This window comes from Alosa alosa, chromosome 2, assembly GCF_017589495.1.
Source record: "Alosa alosa isolate M-15738 ecotype Scorff River chromosome 2, AALO_Geno_1.1, whole genome shotgun sequence".
Taxonomy (NCBI): Eukaryota; Metazoa; Chordata; class Actinopteri; order Clupeiformes; family Clupeidae; genus Alosa; species Alosa alosa.
The window spans coordinates 12,023,367-12,042,184 of record NC_063190.1 but is presented as its reverse complement, the minus strand read 5'-3'; the positions used below and the strand labels follow the sequence as shown (position 1 = coordinate 12,042,184).

At 42.8% G+C, this 18,818-nt stretch overlaps 3 protein-coding genes across 3 annotated transcripts; 1 reads left to right on the top strand and 2 right to left on the bottom strand.

Moving 5' to 3' along the window:
* Positions 1 to 1,526: 1,526 nt before the first annotated feature.
* zbtb21 (zinc finger and BTB domain containing 21) lies at positions 1,527 to 17,187 on the bottom strand. Its single transcript, XM_048267126.1, has 4 exons — positions 17,085 to 17,187; positions 13,378 to 15,956; positions 4,256 to 4,303; positions 1,527 to 1,682 (listed from the first exon to the last, which is right to left on the bottom strand). The coding sequence occupies exons 2-4, from the start codon at positions 15,949 to 15,951 to the stop codon at positions 1,527 to 1,529; spliced, it is 2,778 nt and encodes a 925-aa protein (XP_048123083.1). The 5' UTR covers positions 15,952 to 15,956; positions 17,085 to 17,187.
* Positions 4,409 to 8,272, bottom strand: LOC125287996 (tectonic-3-like). The gene is made up of 12 exons (XM_048234090.1): positions 7,424 to 8,272; positions 7,221 to 7,335; positions 6,961 to 7,061; positions 6,601 to 6,719; positions 6,245 to 6,353; positions 5,962 to 6,074; positions 5,833 to 5,871; positions 5,655 to 5,729; positions 5,436 to 5,555; positions 5,120 to 5,255; positions 4,722 to 4,819; positions 4,409 to 4,551 (listed from the first exon to the last, which is right to left on the bottom strand). Exons 1-12 carry the CDS (start codon positions 7,731 to 7,733, stop codon positions 4,531 to 4,533), a joined length of 1,356 nt encoding a protein of 451 aa, XP_048090047.1. The 5' UTR covers positions 7,734 to 8,272; the 3' UTR covers positions 4,409 to 4,530.
* atg101 (autophagy related 101) lies at positions 8,364 to 10,161 on the top strand. Its single transcript, XM_048234103.1, has 2 exons — positions 8,364 to 9,009; positions 9,112 to 10,161. Exons 1-2 carry the CDS (start codon positions 8,758 to 8,760, stop codon positions 9,514 to 9,516), a joined length of 657 nt encoding a protein of 218 aa, XP_048090060.1. The 5' UTR covers positions 8,364 to 8,757; the 3' UTR covers positions 9,517 to 10,161.
* Positions 17,188 to 18,818: the final 1,631 nt, after the last annotated feature.

Genomic DNA, 18,818 nt, shown 5'->3' with positions numbered 1-18,818 from the left:
TCCAGTCCAGCGGGGGCTACAGATCAAAACGAAAAACGATGGTTCCATGCTATCCATGTGGGGTTACATGCCCACCAAGTTTCGTGTACCCCGGTCTTTCAGTGTCCCAGGAATCCTTGTTGTACGTTGGTGTCACTAAATGTACACATAAATCATTATATTGTAAGACCCCCCATGAACGAAAGTTCACAAAACTTGGCATGCATTCGGAAGGGGTCATAATGATCCTACACTTTCAATTTCGTGCAGTTTTGACCATGTCAGCCAGAGATATTGTGATGAAAACACCCAATTTTTTGCTTTTTAATTTTTAACTAGGTGGCGCTATACATGAAATAAGTTGACATGCCCCCTTAAGACCAACATACAAAAAAAAGGTGGACCTCCTAGGCCCTACGGTTCTCGAGATATTCACAGAAAACTGTCTCCGGCCACCTACAGGCCAGTTGGTGTATAGTAACATAAATTAACTTATTGTGTGGTCCCCCATGAACGGAATTCCACGAAACTTGGTGTGCATTCAGAGGGTGTCATAATGATCCTACACTTCTAATTTCGTGCAGTTTTGACTATGTTAGGTCACAGATATCTACGATTACAACACCTCATTTTTACTTTTTTGTGTTTAACTAGGTGGCGCTATACATGAAATGAGTGGTTATGGAATGGGTTGACATGGCCCCTTGAGATCAACATACAAAAAAAATGGTCCTCCTAAACCCTACAGTTCTCGAGATATTCACAGAAAACTGTGTCTGCCCTACCCTCCTTTCGGGGGGTCCAGTCCAGGGGGCTACAGATCAAAACGAAAAACGATGGTTCCATGCTATCCATGTGGGGTTACATGCCCACCAAGTTTCGTGTACCCCGGTCTTTCAGTGTCCCGGGAATCCTTGACGGAAATTTGGACATGCGAAAAAAAAAAAAAAAAAAAAAAAAAAAAATCTGACTAAACCTATATGACCGCAGCTTCGCTCCGCAGCGGTCATAATAATTTAGTTCAGGGAGATAATGAGATGGGGTGGTGTAAACACATGACAAAACATAGTTTTATAGAACATAGATACCTTATATTAGGGTAAACCCCTGCTCTTGAAAGTGCACTGAGGTGAACTTTTCGGGATGCAACCGACGGGCATACAAATTATTTTAAAAAATCAAAATATTTATTTAACATAGCTGTTATTACAACTATATACACATTAGCATATATTTCAACATTATTTAATAATAATAATAATAATAATAATATAATAATAATAAAAATTCCTGAAATAACCACAAGCTGCATGTCAGAACACACACACTGACCAAATTCTTCCTTTTTTTGATGTGTGTGAAGTAGTATCCTGACTATTTACAGTCACACACTCTTACAAATCCTAATACATAGGATCAGAACCTGATTCATACCATGGGTAGCTTTGTTTTGGATGAAACCCATATAACACTAAACAAAACAGTGTAGGTTGTGAAACTGTGAAACATTTGGATGGAGGGAGATAGTGACATTTCGGTGTCCTCCTTCAAAGACCCCCATCCAGCTCCTCTTGTCCCCGGGAGAAAAAGGAGTATGGAAACTTCCACTGAGGTTGAGGCACTCCTCTGGGAGGCTCAGGGTATGCCGTGATCTCCGAGAAGGTCACCTCCGAGGTGACAGCTAACGGGTAAGCAAGGGGACACTAAAAAAAGAAAGGAGGAAGGGGTGGTGGCAAAAGTCAGCAGATGAGGTAAAGTAGGAAATTCAGAGTCTGGTATGAGAATAATGTGAAAACAACAATGACAAACTTATTACAATATTTATTCTAATGTAAGCCTTTTCTGATAAAAACCCAAGCATAGCTGATTGTATACACAAATATATGTAGAAATTGCTGATTCATTTTCTTTTAAAACATCCTGGTTCTCCATTCTTTTTGTTCAATTCTTTTCCTTGGGCAATTGTCAGTAGAAATCATATCAAGACTCTTTATATGAAAGACACACCAGGGTCCTGTACTACGAAGGGAGTTTAACCTACCCAGATGTAATCCAGGGTTACTTTGTTAAACCAGGGTTGACAAAACCTGGTTATCTTAAGTGGTGTTAATCGGTACTACGACGCTGATTATGAAGTTGATTTGTTGAGCGGGGTTAACCTAATTGAGTTTGTCTTGCGTTCACATAAAAGGGGCTGGTTGCAGCGCAAGTCACCACTTTCAATGATGACGCGATTACCTTATTTTTACGGATGAGGAATGCACAATTATTATGACAAGTTATGAGGAATTAAAACCCACTCTACGACAAAAATCAAATACGTCGGCAACGTATTGCAGATCGGGTAGCCTAAATGCCTAAAAGTAAAGTTTTATTCCCACATGTTCTTCAGATATGTGTTACGGAGGATTAGTAGCTTGCGGAATGTCTGAAATGAGTTTAAATAATTAAATAGCCTATTTTGAGTTCATAGAAAGGCCTACAGATGCAACCCAATTCAGAAGTGGGCATATAGATTACAGTAATAAGGATAATTGAATGTTTAAGTAGCCCCCATTGACTGATTTAGTGCCTAATCCTGTGAACATTTCAGATGCAACACCATTGCCAAACGCACATGGCAGCAGGTGAAAATGAAACACAAAAACATTATTCAGAATAGTAGGTTTATATAGTTATAGCTTGCATTAATATTTCTTAATTATGAAAACATGTAGGCCTAGCTTATAGCCTTCACTTGGCCTCTGTTTTACAGCTAACAAGAAAAAGGTGTCTTTGAACACTACTGTAGGAGGAAAGGCACCAGAGTGTTTTACAGTAGCAGAGGAGTTGGCCATAGCAAATAATAGTGGAAGGCCGATTATGGGGGGGGTTGAGGGAGGCATTCGGTCGGATTCTGGTGCTGTGAAAATGTGTAGCCTTTATGTGCAGGGTACAGTAATATGACATTCAATTCAACAAGTTTGTTAAAATGGTGCTTTTAATTTATTAGGCCTACTGTAGGCTATGTCCGATTTATTTTAGGCTATTCTTGCTCAGATGTTCAGCATACTGTAGGCCTATGTCCGATTTATTTTCGGACATACAGTATTCTTGCTCAGATGTTCAGCATCACCGATGGAATACATGAATGTCCACGTACGGGCATTGCTATGAGACGTCTTCCTAGATCATCTGACAAAGATAATGAATTCCTTACAATCAATATCTTCATAGAGAATCGTCCGGGTAGGCTATATATATTTTCTGGCGGTCTCTAAAACCCCTCGCCCTGCGAAGAGAGTCCCTCACGATTTGCGCTCCAATGTCGTATGGATCATCCAGGTACGCCGACATGTCTCGGGAAAAAAATTGTTAGTGGAGGGGTGGTACTTATAAAGGGTGTGGTTAACGGAAACCTTGGGTTAACCAAAAACATAAACTGCTCGGAGCAGGTTTGAGATGAAACGTAAATTGCCATGGCAGCATACCTCGGTTAAAACCTATCCACCTTTCGTAGTACGGGTTAATCGGGAAGTTACGCCACACGTGATCAAGTTACTCTCGAAGTTACCCAGATAAGCCAGTAACCCCGCTTCGTAGTACAGGCCCCAGAAGAGGAAGCCCTGAACCATATTCCTTTTATGGGCAGCTGAGGAACATTCCTGTAGGACTGGGCTAATAAATATAACTTAAGATTCCAGTTTCATTTCATTATTAGTCAAATACATAGTGTGTGTGTTTGTCTTGAAGAAATCTTGAAGCAGAAGAGTTACATTTTGACACCTCTATATATTCTATCAAAAGGTTCAGCTATAATCGAAATTCAAACTTCTGTTTTGATAATAATATATTGTACTTGATGTTCCACAATAAACTTTTTCTCAGCTGAATGAGAACAATCAGAACAAACTGAGCAGCTGTGCAACTGATGAAGTGCCTTAGCAATATAGTTTTCATAATCATACCTTAACTTTCTGACAACCAAATTTGTACTTTCCCCCAAGGATGTAATTCTGTGGAAGAGACAGCAGCCCTCTCTTGGCCCAGAGAAACTGAATGGACAGGGAGTGAGGGACATAACAACCAGTCTCACATGAGCCCTCCTGAAATGCAGACAAAACATTGGTCACAGGCAGCAAATGGCCACATGAAATGATAAGCATGTGTCCTTTAATATGAGAAAACATGTAGCAAGTAAATGGGGGGGGGAAACAAACCTGCTTATGCGCAAAATTAAGTGTGTGTTTAGCATATGACCATGTGAACATGTGACCATTTGAGAGTATAGAGTTACATTAATGAACACCAAGGCCACCCTGAATTGAGTGTGGTTTGGGTCATACTTTTAGAATAAGAAATGCTATTACTGGTATAATACTAGAACACTGATAAAAGCATGCAATATACTGAAGTTCAATTAATAGCATGAATAAGCAGCTTACAGCTTGGGACTCTAGGCAGTCTTCAGTGATGACCTCAGCCCAATCTGGCTTGGGGCCTGAACTCATCGCCACCACGTCAGGGGTTGCCATGCCAGTCAAGACTGTATACATGTCTAATCTCAGCTCACTACAGTTTTGGGAGGCAGACCTACAGTTTTGCACAGGGGGAAGAAAATCATAGCTCAGGTTTAATATGTATTCTGGATAACAAGTTAAACAAATCACCTGTGTTTTTGTAATAATAATAATAATAATAATAATAAAAAATAAAAAAGTTTTTAAGAAGAAGTGCTGTGTGTGGGTTGTTGTCTGCTTCACCTGAAGGAGCAGCCAGAGATGGAGTTGTATGTGAAGCGGATGGGCACGCGCACGGCTAGAGGAACTGAGCAGGCTGCTGCTGGAGCCAGAGTTGTCAGCTGACACACACAGTTATGGAAGAATAATGCAGAACACAACAGCAGCAAGGATAAACAAACACTTCGGTATGATTACTGTGGATTTTAGTTGGTATTTTTTGGTAAAGTGTTTTCAGAGAGTCTGGGATAATGCCTAAGATCTTCTCAAGATCTACTAAGGTCAACTGACACCCTTTGTTTTGTTTCACAGAAGATGATTTCATTTGTGAATACTCATTAAAGCTTACAAATAGTATTATATCTTGTTTACAGTAACTGGAGAACTATAAATGCTCTCGTGTTTATCCTCTTTGTACTGACCACTTTGGCTGGACTCTGTTTGGTTGAGTAGAAAAGATACAGAATTGGCCTCTTCACCAAACCGACCGGTCACTGGGTTTCCAACAATCAGCCCCATTGCTGGCAAAGGGGCAGGCGTGGGGCCAGCAGTGGCTAACTGTTAACAAAGCAAACAAAACAGTTACAACATTACAATGGTAGACAGAGCCAAACAATTCCCTTTTTAAAAGACCATGCCTAGTGACACTGAAATATTATGTACTGATTAATAATGTACTGATTAATAATGTACTGATTAATAGTAACAGTTTCCAAACTGTCAAAACAACTAGCTTACCTGAAATGTGACCGAAAACTCCTGTAATATTTGTGCATCCAGGCTTGAATTCAGGAAGCTGGCACGTAGTGTTGCACTTGTGATTTCCCCTGCATGTGAAAACTCAATAATGTACTCAACCTAGATGGAAAAACAAACAAACAAAAAAACAGAAAATCTTGGTGCTCCAAACAGGCAATACTGGAACGTCCAAAAATGGTTTGTTGGTCTGTTCCTCACCTTAGACACAACATTCAAACAGGTGCCATTTTGTTCACTGGGCTGTGACCATATGGCCACAGGGATTACGGGGATCTAATTGAATAAAAAGTGGTTACGATTTTTATATAGGCTGAATCAAGAGCCACCATGACTAGACAATGTATCGTATTATGTATGTGCATCTGATTGATCTTACCAGTAAGTCTGAAATATCCACGTTTTGTGGATTTGGCACCTGTAGTAATAGATAATATGGAAGTCATCCAACTGTGTTGTGTGTAATGTACTGTGCAACATCATATATGACAACAAAATATTCCATTACCCTGAGCAGGCTAATGTCTTTAAAGTAAGTGTGCACATTCAGTCTGGGATCGTTTGAGCAGGACTGAGCATTCAAGGCTCGAGAACAAGAGTGTGATGTGGAGCGCAAGAATCCTTCGAAAGAAATAGAAGTGGAATTGCATGAGTCACAAAAAAACAGTTTAGTTTAGAATAGAAATGGTATTGGTTATAACGATATTCATCATTTATTTTGCCTGGTCAACATATTTTTTAAACAAACAAACAAACAAACAAACAAACAAACTGTACTTTAAAGCGCTTACTGGCTGGGTTGAGGTCAACACAGAGGGATGAGGCTACTCCAGGTGATGGCTGTTTGAGTGTACCCAGCATGGAAATACGATTGTACTGAATAAGTATCATATCATCAACCTGATGGAAGGACAGGCGGAGACCGAGATGGTCACATTACCCACAAAAACTGGACACACTTCTGACTTACATAGGCTAGGCTACATTACATTTCACCAAACACCACTGCCTGGCTAAACTTGTTGGGTAAACAGATAGATAAATAGATAGATAGACAGATACTTTATTGATGCCCAAGGGGAAATTCAAACCACAGATACATCTAAAGCATATCGAGAAGGGCGGCATTGATTAAAACCCCCTTTACCTTATAAAAATCTTTGATGATAGAGTCTGTAGTTGTGTCATCTTGCTGTAGGAAGGAAGGGAACACCTTGTCCTGCTGCTCTGAAAGAGCAGGGAGGCTTTGCTGCTCTGTTGTCTTTGCTGTTATAAAAACACATAATAGAAGAAAATAAAAAATATATAAATATTTGGCCAAGACCAAATAATAATAAATATATATATGAAAAACATATATACGAAAAGGAGATTACTCCATGAACAAATGGGTATAACACTAAGCCTCTAGGAGCTGAAAGGGGACATATCACTTTGTTTCATCCAAATGACTACTGTATCTGAATGTGGTATTCTGGATATTGGATAATATTAAACATTTCATTACCTTCTTCTCTCACGCAGAATAATGAATCAGTCTCTGTAATGAGGTCCGGATCAATGTTTGCTCGGAACATCAACCATTTCTCAATGCACACACCTGGTGGCCTAGGGTTACATGAGACCCAAATCAAAATTACACCAGATATTGCACCCAATAACATTTAGGGCTATATGTAGCACGGGTGTTTATCTCTTAGACATGTCTAACTCTCTCTCTCTCTCACTCACACACTGTACACAAAAACGACACGAAATATATCCAACCTTGTTTCTTTTTCACAACCATTGAAGACTGAGCTCAAGTCATCTATTTCGCAATCCAAATTGTCACAGCAGCAGCCAATATCGCAGAAGTTTGGAGTAATATCACATAAGCATTCTACAAGGACAAAAATGGCAAATAAATCAACACGACACAGATGATAACAGATTAACAGATTACTGTTTCCTGCTTAAAGGCAGAATACCTGTCGGAACTGTAACTTTAATGCTCTCTGTAGTGCTGGCATCTGTGAAGCTACTGTCCGTTGGTGTGCTGTCTGTAACATTAGTCGTGATTGGTAATATTGTGTCGGTGAAGAAGTCCTCCTCAATTGTTGTCGTTTCAAAAAAGTCAGATTGAGTAGGCGTTGAGGATGTAGGTTCCTCGGTAACGTTGGTGTTATTGACACCTGAGGGCGAGTCTGTTTGATTTACAGTGTCGTTAAAAGCCACTGTAGAAATAATGCTGAGCGCAGACACTGACAGCACAATCCAAGACATGATTTTATGCACCATTTTATGTGCATAGCTGACATAGGTGTTACACGATATAAACAATAAACCCCCAACCCAACCGCGGAGGATTGCAGTTAACGTTGAGCTAATGCTAGCAAACAACGATGGCGTAAAATCATAAGCATGATTATCACCCCAAGCTCATCTAACTTTCACTGAGAAAATTGCATCTCATTGGCAAAGCGAATAACGTCACCTAATTCTTGGAGACTTTGTGTAGAGCTAAAACTTTAAATCTAAAACTAAAAAAAACAAAAAACTCAACCTCTGAAACATGCGCTAGGAGATGCTCTTGTATCTTGACGTTGCTATGGAAGAAGTTTCTCTCCTCGGTTTTCGTATCGACGTAGTTCTATCCTATCACAGCGACCACTATCATAATGGAGTACTAACGACAGCTGTCGTAGTCCAAATCAAACATGCATGTCCATTTTCGTACTGTCAGATTACTTATGGTATATCGACTAATCTGAAAAAATAGGGCACTGTCTCAGTAACAGTGAAAATATACTGGACTTTCATTTTACCACCGTTACCTATTATTATGACGGTTCCCGTGAATAAGTCACGTGTTGGAATGTTCAAACAATTTTGGCCCAAATCACTTCCCGTAGTTCACTTCTCGTTGTTTACTGCTGAGACTCCTCCTACGTTGTCGAAGGGACGGGGGCATATTTTGTATGCGTGCGAATTCATTTTTTACTATGGATTGATTCGTACACATACGAACAACCGTTGGCCAAGACAATCGTTTTAACTTGTAAGATACTTAACGACAACATTTTTTATTAGAGACGTTGTTTTTATCGCTGCACATCGCAGTGTTAGTTAGCTAACCTTAGCCAACTGACAATTAGCATATGCTGATGAAGTAACAGTTAGCTAGTAGCTAGAAGCTAGCAGGCCTGCCGAGGCTAACGGCTGGTGTGCGACGTAAACAAACAATCAGAAGCTGTTGTCGCTAGATTTCTATTTCGCGTATGACGTTGTTTTCTTCCAGTTCTGTTGACAAAGATAATTCGCAATGAATTGCCGTTCAGAAGTCTTGGAGGTGACGGTGGAGGGAAGACAAGTTGACGAAGCTATGTTGGCGTTATTGCACACGATACTGCTACACAGGAGCACAGGGAAATTCCATTACAAGAAAGAAGGCACGTACTCCATCGGTACAGTCGGTACACAAGACATTGACTGTGATTTCATCGACTTCACTTTCGTGCGAGTGACCTCGGATGAGCTGGACAGGGTTATCAGGAAAGCTGTTGGCGAGTTCAAGGTAACTGGCAACAACTGGCCTAGTTTTTCAAGTAATGTGAAGCATCAGTTTGGTCGCGTTATCAATCTGACAATTAACCCCTTTTACTTTCTTTTAAAACAGGATGCTCTAAGCAACTCTGGGAGTGATGGGATGGGTCAAATCTCATTGGAGTTCTACCAGAAGAAGAAATCACGATGGCCTTTCTCTGACGAATGCATCCCATGGGAGGTTTGGAGCATCAAAGTAAATGTAGTGAATTTGGCTAATGAACAGGAGCGTCAGATCTGTCGTGAAAAAGTGGGCGAAAAATTGGGTGAAAAGGTCATCAACATTGTGGAAGTCATCAACCGTCACGAGTACCTGCCAAAAATGCCCACTCAATCGGAAGTGGACAATGTGTTTGACACCAGTCTGAAAGATGTCCAACCCTACTTGTACAAGATCACTTACCAGATCACGGACTCCCTTGGGACATCTGTAAGCACAACAATGAGACGACTTATTAAAGACACGTTGGCGCTGTAAAAGTGAGAGCGCAGTCTTCTCATTGCTCTACCAAGATTTTTTAAACAAATGATCACAGGACATACATCGCCTTATCATCGATCTGCTGACATTGCCATAATAAAACAACAACGTCATGCACCATGATTAGGTTTAACATAAAACACAGGACATGTTCCACTATATTCTATTCATGCATCAGTAATTCCTAAATTGGAGGCTACTCTTTTCCGAAGAAGCAAAACGATCTAAAAAGAATCTGTTAGTGGCTTGCTTATCAGGGTGAATAAAGAATTTTCCTCACTAAACTCTCAACAGCTCACACTTTGCCTTTTAGAAAATATAACCATGGATGCGCATTGTAGTTATTACTGTAAAAATGTACAGAGGTTGAAATTTAAGCGTGGACCGATTACTCCATCACAGGGTGCCTGCCAACCCTACACTTTTCCTAGAACATGTAGGTCTAATATCATGTCTTGTATATAAGTAAATACAGCAATTCTAACCAGATTGTGATACATGGACACCTGATTATTTTCTTTAATTTATTCCTTTTTTGTTATATGATGTAGGTAGCTATTTGCATTATCTGTTGTCAGTGTAATGTAAAATTAATGTTTTCAGATTCCAGAAAGAAAATAAATCTGATGAGATACAATCAGACTGGTTCTGCCTCGATGTTCATATTTCACTGCTACTATCCAGCACAAAAAAATCATGTTAACTGCAAGCTGAAGTGAATTAGTTCATAGAAAGAACTTTTTGAAAAGTTACTAATCCCAAAGGGATTCTCGTAACAGCTATAATAAAAAGAAAATGTGATTGTTTTGCATCAATAAACCTTTATTTCAGAAAACAAGCAAAGAAACTGTAGAAAAGAGCACTAAACACAAAAGTTTATGTAGATTTCATAAGCCACATCATTGCAATGATAACATACAAAGGTTATTGCAGCAATACATTATTAACAAAAAGATTTTTCCATAAACAGAAAGTACAGATAGAAAATTGAGCAGAGACCATACAAAGGCTGTCTTACGTAATGACCAATTTGTCATATCATTAATTTCATTCAAGTCTTTCAAAGTCATACAATCTCAAAAATAACTTCCAAAATCTGAAGATCAAATCTATGCTTACATGCCATCCCATGTAATAAAATAAACATAGAAAATGTTGCACCTATAAGATTTTCAAAATATGTTCTACTTGGTCCCTCTTACGCCAGCCCACCCCAATTCTCCTCCAAAGAACACCTTCCCCCCTTAAAAAAAGCTATTTGAAACCATAAATTGGGAGGTGACCATAAATAGAATTGCCAAATTAGCTGATAGTGAAGCATTCAAAACTAATATGAGGTAAAGGCTGACCTGCATGGCAAAACCTAGTAATTTAACTTCCAATTCATGTCCATTTTAATCATCGGTAAAAAATAAGCAGAAATCATAGCTGTTGTGAGCAGAAACTAGAGATTGTTTTTTGCCATTGTGCTTGAATAATACTTGTGCAAAACATTTTGAAATATAATCACAATCATCCATAGACCTATATATAAAACAAATATGTGTGTTCATATCCCATCTCTTTCTAAAAACAAATGATTTCAGAGTTCTTACTTTTATGATCAGATTTTACTGATGAAACACCCAATCACAAAAAACCCTGTTGCATTTTGCTTTAACACCATGTATGGACTCTTTCCACATTATTTTGTGCAACAAATTCCACTGCACAGGAGATAACTACCATGCACCACATAATACAGACGCGCTGTACAAAATGTCAAGCTCACCTGCCAGCTATACAAATTTGTTCTTAAGACATATTATATGGTCACATCTGCACAACGTAACAGATAACAGTGCCATTGAATTAAAGTACAATATATTGATATCAAATCTATAATATATATATATATATATATATATATATATATATATATAAAAAACTTCTAATTTCTAGGTTATTATATGCCTCTCTTCAGTAGCAGGGAACTCGTATAGAGTGAAGATGCTTAGCCAAGTGAAGTTTATGAAGCGGACAGCACAGGTCCCAAACATAGATCCCCAATTATGGCACAGGTGAATTGCACGCCATATGAATTAACATGTGACAATCGGGTGAATGACCTGGGCTGTTACTGAGTAAGTAGTAGAGGCATGACAAAAGTGCTATAGGTCAGTTAAATAGTCACCAAAGGCTGCTACACCATGGCAGTTATCCATTCACTAATTACGAAGGCAACCTTTTTTCAGAACACCCATCTACTGTGCCAGCACACAAGACGCGGACCATTCATAAGCAAGAGCACTTAGTTAATCTAAAACTGCACCACTAATCCTAAATAAAGCACTTCCTTTGAATAAACCACTGGCTTTTCATTGGTACAAGGGTTAAGCATTACATTTCCTAAGCATAGGCCTACATACTAAAAATGTCAAAGGCAGATTGAAAGAACTCACATGAAGTAAGCAATTCATATTTATACACATTCTCGTTCAACCCAAGGCCGTAATTTGTACATTAGAACTACTGCAAAACATCTGAACTGCAATTAACTGCTCATTTTCCACATCATCAGTTGAAGTTAGATAGTATCTGTTTCCATTTTCATGCTGGAAAACTCACTTAGTCCACTTTAAATGTAGATAATTTTGATATACAAACAGGACCCCTTCACTTTCTCCTGTCTCTGTTTTGTATAATTTTGTCGACATTCATAGATATTGAGGAGACTGTAACAACCAATGATTCTTTAAAGCTCCACAAAATTAGAGGAACAAATAAATAGCCAGACCCGACATGACTAAGTGTAAAGTTACACAACAAACAAATCACATGATAATCTGATCTTGCTTCCGTGTCAACCATCCATTCTGGCACTGCAGGAGCAGCAGCAGCAGCAGCAGCAGCAGCAGCAGCAGCAGCAGCAGCAGCAGCAGCAGCAGCAGCAGCAGCAGCAGCAGCAGCAGCAGCAGCAGCAGCAGCAGCAGCAGCAGCAGCAGCAGCAGCAGCAGCAGCAGCAGCAGCAGCAGCAGCAGCAGCAGCAGCAGCAGCAGCAGCAGCAGCAGCAGCAGCAGCAGCAGCAGCAGCAGCAGCAGCAGCAGCAGCAGCAGCAGCAGCAGCAGCAGCAGCAGCAGCAGCAGCAGCAGCAGCAGCAGCAGCAGCAGCAGCAGCAGCAGCAGCAGCAGCAGCAGCAGCAGCAGCAGCAGCAGCAGCAGCAGCAGCAGCAGCAGCAGCAGCAGCAGCAGCAGCAGCAGCAGCAGCAGCAGCAGCAGCAGCAGCAGCAGCAGCAGCAGCAGCAGCAGCAGCAGCAGCAGCAGCAGCAGCAGCAGCAGCAGCAGCAGCAGCAGCAGCAGCAGCAGCAGCAGCAGCAGCAGCAGCAGCAGCAGCAGCAGCAGCAGCAGCAGCAGCAGCAGCAGCAGCAGCAGCAGCAGCAGCAGCAGCAGCAGCAGCAGCAGCAGCAGCAGCAGCAGCAGCAGCAGCAGCAGCAGCAGCAGCAGCAGCAGCAGCAGCAGCAGCAGCAGCAGCAGCAGCAGCAGCAGCAGCAGCAGCAGCAGCAGCAGCAGCAGCAGCAGCAGCAGCAGCAGCAGCAGCAGCAGCAGCAGCAGCAGCAGCAGCAGCAGCAGCAGCAGCAGCAGCAGCAGCAGCAGCAGCAGCAGCAGCAGCAGCAGCAGCAGCAGCAGCAGCAGCAGCAGCAGCAGCAGCAGCAGCAGCAGCAGCAGCAGCAGCAGCAGCAGCAGCAGCAGCAGCAGCAGCAGCAGCAGCAGCAGCAGCAGCAGCAGCAGCAGCAGCAGCAGCAGCAGCAGCAGCAGCAGCAGCAGCAGCAGCAGCAGCAGCAGCAGCAGCAGCAGCAGCAGCAGCAGCAGCAGCAGCAGCAGCAGCAGCAGCAGCAGCAGCAGCAGCAGCACTCCCAGCGGCTGCACTCTCCCTCTCGCTCACCGCCTCCTCCAGGGGCTCCTCCTTCACCTGCAGCTCGCCGTGCTCGCCATGAGAGCCCATGCTGAGGTCCTCGGGCATGTACGACGAGTCCTCCGAGTCGAACATGGGCAGCGAAGAGGAGTCGCGGTAGAAGGCCTCCTTCCTCATGTTGTCGCCCAACGACTCCTGGTGGTGCTGCGGAAGGTGCGGTCCCCGAGGCGGAGCGTCGCCGCCGTCGTCGTCATCGTCCTGCCCATGGTTCTCCTGCTGGCCGAGCGACAACTGCTCCCGGACGGTCATCATGTTGTGGTTGTGCACCTCCACCTGGTGGCGCCAGATGCTGAAGGAGGACTTGAAGGTGCGCATGCACTCCAGGCAGGTGAGCTTCTTGTAGTCGCAGTGGGCCTCGTGGTCCCTCTTGACCGAGGGGCTGGAGAAGCGCAGGCCACAGTATGGACAGACAGTGGCGTGTCGGCAGCCCCTCTCGTGGTCCCCTTGCTCCATGGGAGAGGAGAGCTTTGCATTGCAAAGCTTGCAAGGGTATACGTCCTTGCTTTGGTTTTCTTTCAAGTGAGCCATCTGGTTCTGGTTCTCCGCAGACTCAACTCCTCGGTCTATCTGAGGGTTGTCGTTCTCTACTGGGTGCATTTTCAGGTGCTGCCTGAACTGCGACTGGAACCAGAACATCTTCCCGCAGTAGGGGCAGACATAGGTCGACCTTGACCGCAGACTCTTTTTGGCAAAGGGCTGAGCCTGTAGATTCTGTTTGTTTCTCCTGAGCTTCATGATCAAGGCCTTCTTGATTTCACGCTCGCGCACAATGTCGATCAGCTTCCTCTGGAACTTCTCGTCCAGCACCGAGTATGAGCTCGAGGACGCCGCCGGGTTCTGCACCACACCGTGCTGTGTCTGGCAGTGGGTCCACACTTTGAAGTTGGTGTGAAAGCGCTTGTGACATATGTCGCAGGCGTACGGTTTCTCTGGGTTGTGATACATGTTCACGTGCCGATACAAACCCGCATTCGATCGAAAGATCTTTAAACAGTTCCAGCATTTAAACATCTTGTTTGGTCTTAACTCGCCCGGCTCTTCACTGCCATCCTCCGCGTTTGAGGTGCTCTGTACATTAGCTGGTCCAGTGTCCTTGTGTGCGAAATAGTGTTCATTCACCATCCGAGACCGCTTGTACGGATTACTCAAGTTATCTATCCTTGCCCTCCGTTTTCCAGCATGGTTAAAGTAACCTTTTGGGTTCTCATCAAAGTTTATTTGCAGGTCTCTGAGGTTGACAGGTAGATTATCCCCTACCGTAATACGTATAATATCAGAGGGGTCAGCCAGTGGACTGCTGGGCTCGGTTTTCACGTGGACGTCTGTTCCCTGACCGCCCCCCCTCTCGTACATGTTGTGGTGTCTGGCCCTGAGAATCAAAGATGGAACGTCCTGTGACCCCTGGTGTTTCTGGTCAGCGGACGACGGCGTCGTCATGCTCGTCTTTGTGGCCATTTTCACCACAGAGTGCTCCCTGTTCTGTGAGTCTTTGAGCTCCAGCGCTGGGGAGAAGATAGGAACGGGGCTGTCCATGGACAAGGACCTCCGCAACAGGCTTTTAATGAGGGGTCCGCTGCGGTCCACAGGTGGGTGTCGCTCCGTCTGCTGGCCCGAGATGGACGTTTTGGGGCTGTAATGGGGCTCTGGTTGTTCCTCTCCAGGGTCAACACTGGAATCCGGCAGTAAACTCGCATGCTGTATCTGGGACTCACTGAAAGATACAGACGAGGTCAGCTGAGGTCTTACAGATGTATTAGTGCTCTGAGCTGACCGTCCCTTCATGATGGATGGAGTGGCCGAGCTGATGGACTTGTCGTCCGAGGACCTGCTGGGATTACGATCTGTAAAGTCACCGCTCCTCTCGACTGCATTACCTCGACGCAGTCGAGAGGCCTGGCTTTGTTCTTTAACCGACATGGCTAAGGCTTCCTCCTCAGAGGCCGAGTAAGGGCCGTGCTTCAGTGACTTAAGCAAGCTTGAACCCTGGCTATGAGCACCACCAACCCCAGCGGCTTCGCCGCGGCTCTGACGTACGATGACACTCCTTTGCTGATAGCCGCCATCATCCTCATCTGTAAAGGACACCCTTTTTCTGGAGATGCAGTATGAAACCTGCGGCCTCATGGCCATGATGTTGGTCAGGAAAGGGATGCCCAGGCTGTAGCCCATCTCCTGGATGGCAGCCAGGCTGCCCTTGTCCACAAACAGGGAGGAAGAGTAGATGTAGTTGAGGACCAGCTCAAAGGCGTCAGGCTCACAGAAGTCCAGCTGGACCATGGCGCGGTGCTCCGAGTCCCTCCTGGAGAAGAGAGACTGGAAGTACTCACTGCTGGCGGCCAGGACACTCCGGTGGGCCTGGTACCGCTGGTCCCCCACCACCAGCACAATGTCACACAGCTGGCCCCGTAGACGCTGCTCATTGAGGATGCTCAGCAGCGAGATGGCATGCGCTGGGTTACTGTAGTGAACCAAGTTGTCCATTCTAGCTGTGGGAGACACAAAGAAGAATGTATGGTGAAACTGGATAGTGTTGCATCTGCAGAACGGCTGTTAATCATGTGAAATGTATGGAAGGATACAAATACAAAAATATTATTCACTACAAAAGCATTAATAATGTACCAATACTGACTCATAATGTTGGTTGAGGTTATTATCAACACATTTAATTTCATTTATAGATTTTGCAGCTCTTACTATGGGTCTTCATGTAGGCTAGACTGGACTTGCTTATATGCTTCAAACTAAATGGAAAATTAGATACATTTGTCCAAATAAAGAAAATCAAATTGTGATTTCAATGTCATGCAAACTATTTCATTGTAGGCTAAATCTACTGCAAGCACTGATGGGTTAGATATAATTTCAAAACATGTACACAATATCTGGTTTATGTAGGCTACTATATTAACAGTGGCTGCTAAACAATCAATAAGTAGACAGATATTCAGATGGATAGAGTCTCGGAGAACTGACTAACACAACAGTCTTAAAATAGAGCAACGCATGCGCGATATCTCGGCAGATTACCTCATGCTGCTGACAGATACAGGCATTCGGCAGTTAGGGTGTATTAGGTCATAAGGGAGACGTGGCTTTGAATCTGCTAAGATCTGAGTTAAGTAATCAACTTCAAGTTTTCCATTGCTAAATAATAGGCAAGGCAAGTACTCTACTTAATTCAACCACCGAAGCCACAAACCCGAGACAGACGCCTCAAAACAAGTCGAACACTGTAGCAACAACTAGTGGCTATGAATTCAGCTAGGCTACAAAATATCTGGTTGCAGTGACTTCCACTTTACACTTAAAGTAGCGCGCAAAGCAACAGGACCACTGTTAGGATTTTGTAGGCTCTCGGTACAACATTCCGAGACAAACATGAACAGGAAAACAGTGGCCATGAGTGCTTGCAGTCAAACCACTCCTGTCATTTTGCTTTGAGAGCTCGGTTGCAGCATCCACAAGCACAGAGAAGTCGATTGTGTACGGAGCGAAAAAGAAACCACCTCACCGTTACGTCAGTAAAGACGGGTTTTCCACTAAGGTACTTCCACAGTTATGTTCCAACCACTGGATATTAGAGAGCGAATGAGTTAATATATTGTACATACCCAATATTTTTGCCGTATTCCCAGGCAGCACTGAAATACCACTTTCTTTTTAGAAATGTGTTGAGCGTGTTGCTGTCGTGATTCCATCCATCTTGTATTTGACGTCATCCCACTGAAGGGATGAGGTCATCGCTAAGAACGCTCGTCACGTGTGCCACACTCTGATCGGTATGGAGAGTCAGCAGGGACAAAAAAAAAAGTAAAAATCAACATAGAAGATAAACAATATTGTTTTGTTGCACCCTGAAACATAAACAATGAAATACATTGACTTGACTTGACTTGACTTTATGAGAGATATAAAAGGCAATCTAGTATAAGGTTAGGCATATAGCCTAGGCCTAGTGTGTTAAAAAAAAATCTACCAAGGGTGATTTTCAACTCCAACATCTGGTTAATTCATTCACAGTGACTTTATTTTTCCACTAAAAAGGGGGTGAGCCGAAACTCACATGACACTTTGTATTCTCAGCCCAGCTTTGGTGAAACAGAGACATACAGAGCCCAAGTTTGTGTGTGTGTGTGTGTGTGTGTGTGTGTGGGGTGTAAAACACATCTCCTTTCTGTCACTTCCATCATCATTCTCACTATACCAATGCACTGAATCTTCTGGGAGCATTTCAGATCAAATGATCAATCTGTCTTAATTCAACTTCAATATCTATTAATTGAAATCAGAAAAATGCTGTGAGAAGGCATTGGGAACACTCATGTCATACCTTTAAGGCAATTCAACATGTGGCTATTATAAAATGACAGGAACAAATACAAATGTTCGCAAATCACACATGTGCTTGAGCTATTTTTTCTCTCACAAAAACAAAACAAAACTTGGCAATAAATAACTAAATGATTCTGATTCTGAAAGGGCATAGATATAGGTTTTGACTGTGATGGTCATTTTGATACCACAGATGACCCAGTTAGACCAATGGAAAAATCAGGAACAGAGTTTTATTTACAATGATGCGCATCAAAGAGACAACATGACTTCACCTAAAGATCCACCAGCTGCTCTAACTAGATAAGTAAATAGTTAGGGTTTAAGTATCCTTTCAGGCTGACAGGAGATGGCATTGTTCATCCCATTTTACGTGGACTACACTGAATCAGACTCTGATTAGTGGCAACCTGGTAGTCCGGAGCAGATAGCTATGACACAGCCATGCAGAACAGTGAAACACTGCAAAGTCATAATATTTCCTCAGGGGCGTAGGGGGAGGCTGGGGCAGGCAGTGCCTCCCCTGAGATAAACCCTGCCCCCCCCAGAGAAAAATGCAAAATGCACACCCATTCTTCTCTGTTGGATTGCTCACCAAGTCCTAATCACACTGATATCACATGTCACCTGACAGAGCACGATCTGAGCTTTCCGATGGCCTACTGCTTGAATATTGTGTTCTTCCACTTGTTTGGTTTTTGAACATTTATTTAAACTAATTACATAGGAAACATAATGAATTGCATTCACATATTCATATGCATTATGCCCATTTTCCACTAGCCTAAAACCATGACTGAAGCCTAATTACTCTCACGTTCTTAAAGTGACAGGCACTCAATTTGACCTACACACTATAGCCTACAGTGTACTGACATTAAAGATAAAGTCAATGAGAATCGTTTAAAATGTAAGTCAATATGATCAAAAATCAATATTAAATAGTGATTACTATGTATTTAGCTGGTAATTACACAGTTTTACTGAGTGTGTTTGGGGGAGTCTATGTCATG

Excerpts from the sequence above, each read along its gene's own strand:
- LOC125287996 (XM_048234090.1), bottom strand. The coding sequence starts at position 7,733 with ATGGTGCATAAAATCATGTCTTGGATTGTGCTGTCAGTGTCTGCGCTC. Across the intron at positions 5,256-5,435 it reads AGTTTTCGGTCACATTTCAG|TTAGCCACTGCTGGCCCCAC; the intron begins GTAAGCTAGTTG and ends CTTTGTTAACAG. Across the intron at positions 4,820-5,119 it reads AACAGAGTCCAGCCAAAGTG|CTGACAACTCTGGCTCCAGC; the intron begins GTCAGTACAAAG and ends TGTGTGTGTCAG.
- atg101 (XM_048234103.1), top strand. The coding sequence starts at position 8,758 with ATGAATTGCCGTTCAGAAGTCTTGGAGGTGACGGTGGAGGGAAGACAA. Across the intron at positions 9,010-9,111 it reads AAGCTGTTGGCGAGTTCAAG|GATGCTCTAAGCAACTCTGG; the intron begins GTAACTGGCAAC and ends CTTTTAAAACAG.
- zbtb21 (XM_048267126.1), bottom strand. The coding sequence starts at position 15,951 with ATGGACAACTTGGTTCACTACAGTAACCCAGCGCATGCCATCTCGCTG. Across the intron at positions 4,304-13,377 it reads CTGCTGCTGCTGCTGCTGCT|TATGACCCAAACCACACTCA; the intron begins GCTGCTGCTGCT and ends TTATTCTAAAAG. Across the intron at positions 1,683-4,255 it reads TGGCCTTGGTGTTCATTAAT|TGTCCCCTTGCTTACCCGTT; the intron begins GTAACTCTATAC and ends TTCTTTTTTTAG.